Consider the following 15,693-nt stretch of genomic DNA (forward strand, 5'->3'; position numbering starts at 1 on the left):
TGTTTTCTTTTCTCCTGTTATGATCCTGAACCTAGGTAAGGGTTTGAACTTAGAGTTTTTGAATGAAACGTGAGAATAAGAAGATTAAAGAAGGAAGTGAACAAGTCAGAAGAAGAAGATTGAAGAAAATAATTGTATTCTATGCCTGGATGTTTACAGGACTCAGATATATATAGTTGTTGTAACTTCCTAAACAAGAACGTAGCCGACTTCTAACAATAATTCTAACTACTTCATTAAGATTAAACTAAATAAGGAAATCATATGAAAGGAAATAACGTGTAGAGGTGTTGGTGTCACAACATCCCACCCTGCCTAAAAAATGGCTTGTCCTCAAGCCTGAAAGTCTGGAAAACGAAGCAGCAGTTCATCCGCATCCTCCCATGTGGCTTCTTCAGGTGTATGATCCTTCCACTTGACCAGCCACTTTGTCCCAGCAACATTCCCCTTCTTAAACATCTTACGGTCCAAGATTGTATCAGGTTCCCATTTCTCATAGTCGACTGTCACAGGTAAGTCCGTATAAGAATCTCAGATGATCCAAGTTTCAATTTCAACTGTGAGACGTGAAACACACGATGAATTCGACTTGTAACTGGTAACTCTAAGCGGTAAGAAACTGTCCCAATTTTCTCAATGACCTTGAATGGTCCATAGAACTTAGGTGACAACTTAGAGAATGAAGAAGTAGCTGCAGTAGTTTGACGATAAGGTTGTAATCGCAAGAAAACCCAACCATTAACTGAAAAGATGCGTTCAGTCCTATGTGCATAAGCATAAGTCTTCATTCTGGCTTGCACATCATGTAAATTTGATTTAAGAATCTTCAAAATATGATCTATGGCTTGTAGAACTATATCAACTACATGGACAGTAGTTGAGCCTGGAAGATATGTAGTAATTATTGGAGGAGTCTTACAGTAAAGAGCTTGATAAGGGCTCATTTTAATAGATGTGTTATAACTAGTGTTATACCACCATTCTGCCCACAGTAGCCACTTAACCCAATCTTTCTGTTTAATCCCAGCAAAGCAACGTAAGTAACATTCCAAGGTTCTGTTGGTAACTTCTGTTTGTCCGTCAGATTGAGGATAATATGTAGAGCTTCGACAAAGCTGAGTGTGTTGCAAAGAAAATAATGCCTCCCAGAAATTGCTCATAAAAATTGGGTCACGATCACTAGTAATGCTCTTGGGCATTCCATGTAAATGTACTATTTCTCGTATGAAAATCTCAGCCACAGTGTCAGCTGAATAAGGATGAGAAAGAGCCACGAAATGTGCGTATTTTGACAGACGATCTACCACCACTAATATACTTGTCTTTCGGTTAGATGCAGGAAACCCGTCCACAAAATCCATAGAGATATAGACCCACACATCAGTAGGTATAGATAAAGGTTGTAGTAATCCTGGAGGAGCTATGGATTCAGCGTTGTTTCGTTGGCAAGTATCACAACAAGCAATGTAATCCTTAACTGCTTTTTTCATCCCTGGCCAATAAAAATTCTGCTGAAGACGCTTGTAAGTTCGTAAATAACCAGAATGTCCTCCTGTTGGTGATGAATGAAACTCATTGAGAAGCTTATTGCACCATAAAGAAGTAGATACGACTGCAACTCTGTTCTTGTAATGAAGAACGTTATATGTGTAAGACCATGGAGGCTTACAATCTGGTTGAGCACGTAACTTAGAAATAATATCACTGAACTCAATAACATTATGATATTCTGTAATGATGTCAGTAAGGCCAGAAAATATTGGAGAAGTAATTGCCATAAGTTATGAATCATTAATACGAGATAATGCATCAGCTGCCAAATTTGTTGCACCTGATCTATAAATAATCTCGTAATCATAACCAAGAAGTTTTGACAACCACTTTTGCTGCTCCATTGAACTAATTCTTTGTTCTAAGAAATACTTCAGACTACGATGGTCTGTGTAAATCTTAAAATGTCGACCCATTATAAATGGTCGCCATTTGATAACTGCATTAACAATGGCTAACATCTCTTTATCATAAACTGAGAGAGTTAAATTTTTACCTGAAAATGGCTTAATATAGTATGCAATAGGTCTATTCTGTTGAATAAGGACAGCTCCCAATCCATTACTTGAAGCGTCACATTCAATGCCAAATTCCTTGGAAAAATCAGGAAGTGCTAGCACTGGTGTGCTAGTTAAGGATGTCTTGAGCTTATTAAATGCATCTGTAGCAGCCGTAGTCCTATGAAATGCATCATGCTTCAATAACTGAGTCAGTGGAGCACTAATCTTACCATAATCTCTGACAAACTTACGTTAATAGCTTGCTAACCCCCAAAAACCAAGCAAACCTTTGACAGTAGATGAAATAGGCCAGTTCACAATGCAGGCAGCTTCAACCGAAACACCATTAGAAGATACTGAGTGCCCTAAATAACTGAATGTAGTTTTAGCAAAGTCACACTTAGAATTCTTCAGATATAGCTTATGTGTGCGCAGAATTTCAAAAACAAGCTTCAAATGTGTAAGATGGTCTGTGAGAGATTTGCTGTACACAAGTATGTCGTCGAAGAAAACCAACACAAACTTTCGAAGATAGGGTCTAAGAACATCATTCATGAGACTCTGAAAAATTGCAGGGGCATTTGATAATACAAATGGCATTACCAAGAACTCATAGTGACCATCGTGAGTTCTAAATGCTGTTTTAAGCACATCATCTTCATGCACACGTAATTGGTGATAAGAGAATCACATATCCACCTTAGAAAACACAGTTGCTCCATGAAGTTCATCAAGAAGCTCATCTACTACTGGAATAGGAAACCTATCCTTAACATTAACCTTGTTTAATGCCCTGTAATCAACACACATTCTCCATGAACCATCTTTCTTACGAACTAGTAAGACTGGATAAGAGAAAGGACTAGAACTAGGCCTAATAAAACCTGCTGCTTTCAATTCAGAAACAATTTTTTCTATTTCAGGTTTCTAAAAATACGGGTATCAATAGGGTCTTACATTTACAGGTGCAGTATTTGGTAGTAATGAAATTCGATGGTCTTGTTCCCATGAAGGTGGCAAAGATGAAGGAGATGCAAATAAGTCAGAAAAACTTGAGAGTAATTTCGAGACTGCAGTAGGTACCTGAGGATTTGTCTGATGTTGAAGTAGAAGTTGCAACCAATTGGATTAGAAAACCATGGGAAGTATAATCAATTTTTTTTTGCATTGGAGTGCTGTCTAATATCATAAAAGATGTTGAACTATTTCCAACCAAAAGATGCTCATGCTCACCAGATTTAAATTGCATATGTAGTTTCTCAAAATCCCAAGTGATATTGCCTAAAGTTCGTAGCCACTGAACCCCTAATACAGCATCACAACCACTTACTGCCAGTAACAAAAATTCAGTAGTAAACTGATAATCTTGTAACTTGATGGATATATCAGAACAAGAACCTTGAGTTTGTAATATTCCACCATTACCTACCAAAACTTTCATGGTAGTGTTGTCAGATTGAGCTAAAAATCCACATTGCTTTGCAATAGTTGGATGTATGAAGTTATGAGTCGATCCAGAGTCAATGAGAGCTGTGATTGACTTCCCTTTAATGTATCATGTAACTCTCATAGTATTAGGAAAATAAGAACCTGTGAGTGCATGAATAGAAATTGTAGGTTCTGTACTTGATTGAGTAACCTCTTCAATGACATCATTGGTGTCTAGATTGTCTTCATCATCATAGTCATTGACAACCTCGGTGATTGAAGGAGCCATATCCATTAATAATAGTATGGGTTTAACACATAAATGCCCAGGCTTATATGTTTCATCGCAATTAAAGCATAAGCCTTTATCACGACGCTCTTTCTGTTCCTCCAATGATAATTTCTTGACCCCTGCCAGAATAGTATTTTTCTTGAATGATGGACTAGTAGAACTGAATGCTTGTCTGAAAGGATTTGGTCGAGCCATAGTTTTGTAGAAAGAAGTGGTAAGCAACACATCTTCCTGTTTAATAGCTTTTTTGAAAGACATAGATAAAGTTTGAGGTTCAAACACTTCTACAACAGATTGTATCTCAGGTTTCAAGGATCGGATAAAGAGATCAATGATATGGTCTTCTGGAAAATCAGTAACAAAATTCAGGATGTTCTCAAAAAAGGTAATATGCTCAGCTACTGAGCCTTTTTGAGATATTGTAGACAATGCTAGACGTGGGTTTGCAAATTTTTTATCAGCAAATCGATCACGAAGAAGGGAACAAAGTGCATCCAAGTTGGATTATTTACCTTATTTTGAACCCACATATACCAAGAATTAGCTTCACCCTTGAAGTGAGATGTAGCAATTGAAATTTTTATCCCTTCAACAGTGTTGTGTAGACGAAAATATTGATCTGCCTGGAAAATCCACCCTGCTGGATCTGTCCCTTTAAAGTTGGGAAATTTTGAATCGATGGGTGCTGCACGAATACCTGAAAGAGCATCTGGAGAACCTAAAATACCATTGCCATTAGAGCCATTATTTCCAGTCGTACCATTACTACCATTGGAACCGTTGCTGCCATTTGATCCACCAAATCCAGGAGGTGTATTTAGGGGTGATAGTATCAGCAAGAGTTGTGGTATCTTTTCTGTTCTGTTGCATCACAGTATTCATCTCTTGTCTATGATTCTCTAAAATAGATTGCAAGCTTGTATTATGCAAAGTTTGCGTTCTTGTCATAAGTGCGTCAATAACAGCTGCTCTTGATTGTTCTTCATGGTCGTTGGTTTCAATAACAGTCGCCATAAAGTCTTTAACAGTTGTGTCCAAGGTTTTCATCATGGCTGTAAGATGATTAACTTCCTCAGTAAGTGTCATGATTGCGAGCGGAAGAGAAAAAAAGTTTAGGGTTATTTTTGAGAAAGATCAAACCTGCTCTGATGACAGATGTTATGATCCTGAACCTAGGTAAGGGTTTGAACTTAGAGTTTTTGGATGAAACGTGAGAATAAGAAGATTAAAGAAGGAAGTGAATAAGTCAGAAGAAGAAGATTGAAGAAAATAATTGTATTCTATTCCTGGATGTTTACAGGACTCAGATATATATAGTTGTTGTAACTTCCTAAACAAGAACGTGGCCGACTTCTAACAATAACTCTAACTACTTCATTAAGATTAAACTAAATAAGAAAATGATATGAAAGGAAATAACGTGTAGAGGTGTTGGTGTCACAACATCTCCGCTTAATCAAAAACTATAGTCCCATAGTATTATTGCTAATTATAGTTTTATTTTGGCAACTTTGCAGAGCCGGCAACCGCTAAATGGGATATAACCGAAATCTTAACGGTGAGTGGAATCACCGGAGCAGAAATATGCAAGTCCGGTGACATATACAATGTTGTTTTGTGTGGTCCGACACATAATTGCGAATGCTGTACAAATTGGTGTAACGGTAAATGTCGTGGAATGGGCAGTTCAATGATTAATCAAAAGTGCACACCGTTTATAAACGCTCAAGGTTATCCTACTTTAACATGTGAGTGTTGCTGCAAAAATATGTCGCCTCCTCCCCCGTCACCACCCCCACCATCTGAAATATGCAAACCCGGCGACATACACAATGTCATTTTATGCGGTCCAACAAGTGTTTGCGATTGTTGTACAAATTGGTGCAATAATAAATGCAAGGGGATGGGTAGTTCAGTGACTAATCAAAAGTGCACGAAGTTCATAAACTCGGAAGGTTATCCTACTACAACATGCGACTGTTGCTGCAAAAATATGTCGTCCCCTCCTCCTCCATCACCACCACCTCCATCACCATCCCCTCCACCCCCATCACCACCACCACCACCACCTCCCCAACCCTTTTGTTGTCCGGCAGAGATGGAAGTTCAAGTATCACCGGATCAAGCACCGTGCAAGTATACACTATCTCCATCGATCACTAATTCACTTCTAGCATCAACACATACTAGCTAGTTCACTATATTATTTGCAATAATGTAGTACTGGTTCATTTTCTTATAGTTGCTTTCAAGGGATGCAGTTTCTGTAGTCATGGTGTAGCTGTATTGTATTGTTCTTATGCTGGCCCGTATCTGAATGGAATCTGTTATATCGTACTCGCTTTGTCGTTTCTTTTTCGTTTTTCTTTTCTTTTTTTCTCATCTTGAAGGTAAGGGGTAAAGGGAGTATCATTTATCCTTAAAATGAGATACACGTTTATCCCTTTACCTTCCAGGCGACAATCATGTCCATAAGAAATCTAATCTTATCACATGCTACTATAGTGTTGGAATATTATTCCGGTGAAGAGATGACCAAGTCAGAAGATATGTAGGATCTAACTACGGTGGACAACAAACAAGATAAACAAGTGTGCGGTCAAGGCACCTGCAAGATTATAGGATCAAGTCAGCTATTAATTATGTAATAGAGATAGATAAGTTTCACCGTTTGTTACTAGCTTTATATCCTATCACATATAAATAGGACTCATCATGTAAATGTAAACCTTCCCAGTACATTTACATCTGGAGGCCAATCTAATTCACCCTACGAGGTTCTGTCAGTGGACGTAGGCGTTAGTACCGAACCACTTTAATTCTCTTATCTTCTTTAATTACGTCTGATTGAGTTTTCTCAATCGATGATCCGTCTCGATTCCCATAATTAATTATATAGTGCTATGGATTTTTAATCACAAGTGTCTGAAATCTGAATGCAAATCAAAACCAGTAAGGACCGCAAATGTATATGCGGGGCTTGGGTTGAGGGGGTCCTAATTCCTTCATAATTTGAGTTAAGTGAAGATAGAAATGCCTCTTTCATAGTGGCATATGTTACCTACAAGCTCTGGTAGTTGAACAAAGAAATAAAAAATGGTTGTCAATTTTGTCATAAAACCTTTCGATTCATGTCAGATTTTGACAACTGATGGCTCTTTAGAAAAATTAATATTTATACTCTATAGAAACATATCATGTCCAAAAATCCACAAAAAATGGCTCATTTTAATTGAAATATTAAGTGTACATGGCTACTACACTTTTCGTAAAAAAGTTCAGTTTGGCCATTAGTCAGGGGCGGAGCCAGAGATTTAACTAAGGGAAGCAAAAAAATATTAGAGGTTGCAACTAGAGGTGTAAATTGGGCTGTGCTAGCACGAGCACATCCCAACTCATCACGCTAAAATCTGAGCCCAACCCAGCACGGCCCCGCACGTTAGTTTCATGGGCTGTGTAGGGTTAGCCTAATCGGCGCATTATCACAGCACAACATACGACAAGGATAAGAACGTGGCCCAGCCCAGCGCAACACGTTAAGAAAGCACGTCATAACATGCACAAGTACACCATATAAGAAGGCATAATACATCACATTTTGTGTAAATTTCACAAAAGAGTCACTATTCTAGCTAGTTTTTGACATTTTATGCTAGCTTATTTTTATAACAACACATATAATACCTAAATATTTGGAAAATATATTTCAATATCGTTGTTATAATGTCGTTACCTATATTTAACTAGAACATTATTTTACATGACAATGATCCAATTTTATATTGATGGGCTATTTCTTTTTATTGAATAAACTTGTTAATTTTACTTGAAATAATTTCAACTGATATGTTGTCTATTTAGATTCTCGTGATAATGTACGAATTAATGTATACCATTAAGTAATTTCAAATTATTTATAATACGTGTGCCAGTACGGAAAAATACGGCCCAACACGTTTATTCGTGTGTTGTGCCTAGCTTTTGACTAGTAAGGCACAACACAACACAACACGTTTAAATCGTTGGCACAACACAGCGCGACACATGCCACGTGAAGCACGGGACTTCGTGTGCCGGGCTGTGCCGGGCCGGCACGTTTTACACCTCTAGTTGCAACTACAATAAAATGCGCTTAAAATCCCTATTAGTTAAAAAATTTGGGCTTTTGAACCAGTTGGGCAGTTGCACTCCCTTGCTAACACTAGCTTCGCTCATGTGGCCATTTTTTTTTAATATGAAAGGAAGAATATCATTTCTTAAACTTCAATTACATTGAGTTTTTCTCTGACAAGATCTTCTAACCATCCGGGAATCATTTCTTCCCATTTGATTATGCTAGTACTACTGCTTGCATCTTTAACAAGTACATCTGCCACATTATTTGTGACTCTGGGAATATAACACACCTCCCACTTATTAAAACTTTTTAGTAATTCTAATCAATCTCTTATAATAGCATTGTTTTTCTATTTTATGGACCCAACTCTCCCTTTTAAAGCATTAACTACATTAAGACAATCTCCTTGTAACTGCAGATTTGTGATTTCCATTTCTTTTGCCATCTTAATTGCCTCCAATGCCGCTATTGCTTCTGCCTGCTCTTCATCATCTGCTACTGATGGGATACTCCTTGCTCCAAGGATTGTACCTGTTGCATTGACTACAATTAGTCCCGATCCCGTACACTTACTAAATTTATAATATGAAGCATCAAAATTTAATTAGTCGGTTGGAGTTGTCCATGGTAAAACAATTCCATAACTTGTACCAATGATATGTTGAGCATTCAATCTAGCTCTATTCTCTTTCCTTTTTAATCAGTCCAACAATGTTATCTTGATTAAAGTTAACATTATTAAAGTGTATGACACATCTTAGCTTCCAGATATGTCATAAGATAAATCATGCAGCAGTTTTCATATTCTGGTTAGGCATTCCAATAGGACCACAACCATCATCAAACCAGCTAGATATCCATTCCTCTATTATGAAACCAAAAATATCCCTGTAAAACCTGGATCAGCAACATTCCAAATTTGGTTAGTGACAGAACAATCCAGTAATAAATGATCAATCGTTTTTACAGAAGAGTGTCAATTTTTTTTTTTTTGACTCTCATCACCTATTGTATTCCTGAAGATTTTACTCTTAATAGGTAAGCATCTGTTCACACACTTCCAAAGGAAGTGTAGAACCTTTGGTGGCAGAGGTAACTTCCACAATTGTGGCCAAGGAAAAGTTGCACTAATACTAGTAACACTATTAGTACTATTTTGGTTATCAACTGCTTTATAAGCAGTTTTTACAGTAAATATACCATTAGGAGGAGGCATCCAAATGAGTCCATCTTCAATCTTTGAGGTATTCTAATCCTGCAAATGTCTCTAACCACATCAACATCAAACAAAACATTCAGAATATCAATATCCCACTGATTACTGTTAGGATTCATTAATTGGTTCACTGTTTCCATACCAGCATAACTAAATCTAGAAGAAAGCAAGTGTTGCCTAAAAGGAACCCACCTATCTTTCCATATAGAAAATTTCCCCCATCTCCTACTTCCCACCAATAATGTCTTCTAATTGTTTCTAAACCCTCACACACTCCTCTCTAGAACCCTGAGGACTAGCATAGTGCAAGGGATTATGATCTAGGAAATACTTATACCTAAAAATTTGAACCCATAATGCATCTTCCTCATGCAACATTCTCCGGTCTAGTGTAGCCAGGAGTGCTTTGCCCATGTGGCCATAACACCTTTGAATTTAAGTCAGATTTGGACAAATAATGTCTTGGCAAAAGTTTACAATTTATAAAATCATATCTTGTAAAAAAGTCACAAATTTTTTTTGGCTTACTTTAGTTGGACTTTCCTGTGTGTTTAACCCCGATGGAGATGTCAAATTTACCATCTTGGTCATGGCATTATGTGAAACCGAAAATAAAACTATGAAACACTTATTTTTCATGTGTTGCTTTTATTTTTTTGAAGCTTGAAGATTGTTTACACAAGTTGCATCTTCTTGTAGTTTATCAATGATACAACTAGGAGAAGATGATAACTAGACACCACTTAATCTGTCTACTCTTGCTAATTTTGACTGAATATTTGTCACCTTCTTCTTTTGTTTAGGCACATAGTTACATTGCCAAGAGCTAAAAATACGAAATAAAATTTTAAAGTCTAAGACTAAATTACGAATTCTCCAATCTATGTTGTAAGATTCTTTGTTGACAGCATCTACCACCAGGTGACTGATTTTTTTTTTCTTTCTTTGTTCTGTTTCAAGTCGAAATTAGACTAATTATTAAGTTTTTTAAAAGCATACCGTCTCGAAAATTCATTTTTCAGAGACATTTTTCAGCGGACTAACCAACATGAAAATGGTTAAGATCATCTAAGTCGCGTATTCTGTTGATAACAAAGGAATTTTCTTTAGGGGCATAACGTTATGTACATGTCTCTGGAGGGAGATTCACACTGATCATTAACTCTGGCATACTTGGCTAGGACATCTGCAAATCAAAATTTGAAATAATACAATATTTTATCATAACATTTTTGTTCCCAAGTTACATTATGTCATGGCCGTTGGTCGGAAGGATTACTGTATTTTCCGCCCAAAAATGTTAAATTAATAATCATTTTAATGATCTTCAACTAAAAGCATTTCCGCTAACGTGAAACCATAACTTTTATGAGATCTCGAATTGCAAATTATGATATCACGTTAGTGGAAATGCTTTGTCAATTAACTATAAAAGTTCCTTTTGGTATTAAAGTAATTAAATAAAAACACAAACAAAATGATCACCAACCAGTCAACCACAATTAGCTAGTAAATTTCAACTCTCATTTCTCCTTTCAAGTCTAACCTGAAAACTCACTATCTATTTATTTCTGAACTCCATAGACAGACTACGCATGTTTTCATCGAATTAGAAAGATATCATGTTCGGTCACGAAAAAGTTCGCCATGTCTCAACCACTGCAATTCCACCATGTATTCAGCCAGAACCAAGTAGAGTCGACATAATTGACTTAAATCCATGGGATCTTGAAAATCTTCCATTTCCTTATATGCAAAGGGGATTTCTGTTTACTAAAGATACGCAGCACCAACAAGAAAAACCAGTAGATTTGTTCAATCACCTAAAAGATTCATTATCACAGACACTGGCATACTTCTATCCTCTTGCAGGTCGCCTTGCAATTAGAAAACATGAAGATGATGATGAGGAAACTGTATCTGTGTACATAGACTGCAAAAACTCTACAGGTGCGGAATTTGTAGCTTCTATTGCAGACATAACCGTATCCGACTTCCTCGGCTCATCTTATGCAGATCCCTGTATAGTTCACGAATGTTTCTTTCCACTTGATGGTGCGTTAGGCCATGACGGTCAGTCTCTTCCATTGCTTTCGGTTCAGGTAACCAAATTGATTGATGGCATATTTATAGGATGCAGCATGAACCACACTGTCTGTGATGGAACTTCTTTTTGGCATTTCATAGCCTCATGGGCAGAAATTTCTGGAGGTGGTGCTACTTTCGATCGCCCTATTCTTGAACGCTGTTTTTTCGACACTGATCCTCCAATTCGCATCCCTATCTCCACTTTCAAACTTCTACCACACAGATATCCTCATAGTACTAGTCCACTTGAAGAGAGGATCTTCCATTTTGAGCAAGAAAGCATTGCAAGACTGAAAACAAAGGCTAATTTAGAGATCACCGTCAGTGAGAGTAATATTTGTACTACTATCTCGTCTTTGCAAGCTCTGTTAGCTCATATTTGGTTAGCCACGACCCGTGCAAGGAAATTAGATCCAAATGAAGAGACGAGTTATTGGTTGGCTATAGGTAACAGATCTAGGATGAATCCACCTTTGCCTGAAACCTACTTCGGCAACTCGATGCTGGATGTTGGAGCAACTGCTAAGGCAGGTGAGTTGCTCGAAAAAGGACTTGGATGGACAGCTTTGTTATTGAACCAAGTGGTCGCATCCTACGATAACGAAAAAGTTCTAAGTATTTGGAAATCCTGGGTGGAGAGACCCAGATTCATTTTAACTGGGAATTCTCCGCCCCCAAAGAACATTTTGGTGTCGGGGGGATCTCCAAGGTTCAATGTGTATGGCAATGATTTTGGTCGGGGCAAGCCTGTTGCAGTGCGGACTGGGCACTCTAGCCACTATGACGGTAAGGTTCTTCCGGTTCGTGGCTCGGTGGAAGGGAGTATAGATTTTGAAATTTGTTTGTCTCCTGAGATTATGAAAGCTATAGAGGAAGATAAAGAATTCATGGATTTTGTCACCATTTTATCTACTCCAAGCTAGTGTTTAAGCTTATCCATCAATGCATCTGATACGGGACGTATCTAGAAGACCTGTTATGCGAGTCAAGTGGCTAGTCCACATCTCTTAATTAGATTCATCTGTTAGGATTTACTTTAATTTCTGTTAGTTGGTTACAGTAGTCCAATAAGTCTAGGGATAAGTCACTGGAGAGGATATTTAGGAGTTGATACACATCAAGTAGTTCAGGTCAGTCCAACCTATAAGTAGTGTTATTCCCGTTTCTTCTTCTTAGCTTGCGAGCTCGTTATTTGATTAATATTATTGATTGCGAGCTCGTTATTCGATTAATATTATTGATTCAGTATTTTGGTTTAAACCATTGTCTCTCTTAACTCTTGAATTAGAGTTGCTCCTGGATTGGAGTGTTTTCTTTTTAATATTTGGAGTGGATTCTCCTGTTGTTGTTTTGTTCGATTGCTTCCGCGTGCTATATCAGGTGGTATCAGAGCTACCGTTCGTTCCTGCTGCACATCTTTACTATCTATCTTAGATACGGTTGAGGATTCCCGTATAATCTAGGGTATTCAGGAGAGATGACAAACACTGAAAACGATAACATGAAAGAGGGCGCTGCTAAAGATCCTATGTTGATGATGATTGAAGCTCAAGACCAAATCATCGCTGGACTAGGGATACCTTACTGTTCCATACACAAATCTTGAAGGATATACAAGATTCAATGAAGGATTTGAAGATGGAGAAACCGTACCCTGTTGAGCATAATCAAGAAAAAGAACGACGACCTTACAACCGTTTACAAAATCTATTGGGCCAAAGGTTTAATGCTAAGTGAAAACTACAGGGAGACCCATTCTCCCTGATGTTTCTACTGTGAAACCCACGCTTCCAAAACTAGAGGCGCGTACCCAAATTCTGGAAGAAAATTATTCTCAAACCCAAAATATATAAAATTTTGTTTTTGTCTTTTTTTTTTCTTCTTCTTCTTCGTCTTCTTCTTCTTCTTCTTCTTCTTCTTCTTCTTCTTCTTCTTCTCCACTATACTAGATCTTAGAAAAAAGGAGAGATTCGATTGATTTCGAGAACAAATTCATGCCTAAATTCGATTGATCTCAACAGCAGCACCAAATCGTCTTCTTCTTCAAATTAACGACGAACCCTCTTACTACCGATTCTCTTCATTACAATTTCAATTCACTACTGTTATTAATGGTAGCAGCAAAAATCCCTAAATGGGTTTGTAGAACACGGTTTGGTCATCATAGATTTATGATCAAAACTTGTTTTCAATGAAGATTTTGAAATGAATTTCAGATTTTTATGAAACTCTCAGCCGTGAATTGAGTTGGAGTAAGCAATACTCGATGAGTTGTGAAGAAGGTTTAATTGCAGATGATGGTGTAAATACATGAAAGAAGATAATGGTGTAAATACATGATTTTGACCAAGAGACCCTAAATAACTGAAAGATAATGGTTTGCGTGGGAGTTAGTGAAACATGAAAGAAGATGATGATGTGGTTATGACTGCATAACATGTCATTCAGTCGAGAAACTGTCTGCATATAACATGTTATGCATTCGTGAAAATGGATGCATAACCTGTTATGCATCTACAAAATTTGTTGCATAACTTGTTATGCAGTCCAAAAAACCTGCATAACCTGTTATGCGTCCGAAAATATGCCTACATAATGCATTATGCATCGAGAAAAGAGATGCATAACCTGATATGCATCCGTAAATATGGATGCATACTGCATTATGCATCAATTTTTTATATGTACGGCTAAAATCAACCAAAAAATGGTAATATAACTTGTTATAGATGCATAATTTTGTTATCCAAATGCATAATTTGTTATGCAGTGAAGAAAAATGGTTGCATAATTCGTTATGCGTCTGCAGAATGTGTTATGCATCGTTTTTGGTGACTACATAATGGTTAAGTATCAAGTTTTCAAAAAAATTCCCTAAAATGAGGATCACCTCCGTTTTTTTCGTTAAAAACAAAAATTTGATATTCTTGTTTGTACTCGTTGCTTAGCTCTTTTAAAAAGATTTCCAACGATATAGAATTTGTAAAATTCTAAGGCGCGGATTTTTAGATATGTTATGTCCAAGTTGCGCTGCCAATTATAACCCTGAAAAATTAGGCTGCATAACGAGTTATGTCTGAAAAGATAGTATGCATAACCAGTTATGTATTGATTCATATAATAATTTCATATAATTATGGGTGTCACGGTATATAAAATTAATTGTGGGTCTGAGAATCAGAATATTATTTTTTTTTTGGGTCTCCCCTAATTTCCCCATAAACGTTATGAGAGTGGAGACCCCTATGGTTCGAGAAGAAATTTCAGAGGAGGCCCAAGTCGGACAACTAACTTCTTCGAAGAAGCTGGTGACTCTGGTTTTAGAAAGGTAAACCCTATATCGAGAGTTTCATGGAATGAGCAAGGCGTCAATGAGTATCGCCGAAGAACTACTCGGGATGGGCGAGGGTTTTCAGAATATGACTTTGCTCCTGATAGCTTTATGGACTTTGAGGAGGTGGAAGATGTTATGCAAAGAAAACCTATACAAGATCGAATTTGTATGAGAACTGACTTCCGTAATTATGTCCAGGATAACCAAAATCTCATGCAGAATCGTCTTAGGTATGATGGACCGAGGACGCATGTACGACCTGCCATGAACGAGTGGGAAGAAGAAGATTTGGATGTTGATTTTCCTTATGATGATGTCTCTCAAACTGATGCAATCTATGGCGGAGTCGACACCAAATCAACATACAAGATGAAACTGGAAGTGCCAACCTATGACGGTAAGATCGATATTGAAGGCTTTCTAGATTATATTGCTGTTGTTGAAGATTTTTTTGAATGCATGAAAATTCCAGAATCCCAACAAGTCAACTTGGTATCGTATAAGTTAAAGGGAGGAGCTGCTTCATGGTGGCGACAAACCGTGCATAATATAAGACTTAGGGGTGAGGCTGTAATAACGTCTTGGTCCCTGATGCGACGTCTAATGAAGGCTCGATTTCTTCCTTTCGACTATGCTCAAAAACTTTTCCAAAGCTATCAACAATGTTCACAGAACAGGAGGCCAATTGATGAGTATACTGAAGAATATTATCGATTGGGTTCAAGGGTTAATTTGCCAGAGACAGAGGCGCAACAAGTCTTGCGATACCTTAGTGGTTTGGATCCTGAATTCAAAGAGGTTTTCCACCTGCATCCAATATCCACGGTGACTGAAGCCGTCAGTTTAGCTCAAAAGATTGAACTACAACCTAAGATTGTAGCAAAGGCACCGGGTGAGTCGAAACGAAGCAAGCCAGCACTTGAAACATCAACAGAATCACCGACTACAACACCCACTTTTCTGCCTCCACCACCGCCGCCAAGGTTGCCTACAGTCGACGCTTCTGCCGTGAAGAAAGGTAATAATCCTTATGCCAAACCAATGAGTGACGTTTGTTACCGTTGTAGACAGCCGGGACATCACTCCAACGAGTGTCCAAAAAAACGTCAAACAGCACTTGTCGAGGGCAGTGGCAGTAAGTCTACAGAACATAGCGAGGAAGATGAA

At 37.7% G+C, this 15,693-nt stretch overlaps 1 protein-coding gene across 1 annotated transcript; it reads left to right on the forward strand.

Moving 5' to 3' along the window:
- Positions 1-10,726: 10,726 nt before the first annotated feature.
- On the forward strand, positions 10,727-12,402 carry LOC113335722 (protein ENHANCED PSEUDOMONAS SUSCEPTIBILTY 1-like). The gene has a single exon (XM_026581737.1). The coding sequence runs from the start codon at positions 10,727-10,729 to the stop codon at positions 12,113-12,115; it is 1,389 nt and encodes a 462-aa protein (XP_026437522.1). The 3' UTR covers positions 12,116-12,402.
- Positions 12,403-15,693: the final 3,291 nt, after the last annotated feature.

The sequence above is a fragment of the Papaver somniferum genome, unplaced genomic scaffold, assembly GCF_003573695.1.
Source record: "Papaver somniferum cultivar HN1 unplaced genomic scaffold, ASM357369v1 unplaced-scaffold_15, whole genome shotgun sequence".
Lineage (NCBI taxonomy): Eukaryota > Viridiplantae > Streptophyta > Magnoliopsida > Ranunculales > Papaveraceae > Papaver > Papaver somniferum.

Bases quoted from the DNA above. Each gene is read 5' to 3' on its own strand.
- LOC113335722 (XM_026581737.1), top strand. From the start codon at position 10,727: ATGTTCGGTCACGAAAAAGTTCGCCATGTCTCAACCACTGCAATTCCA.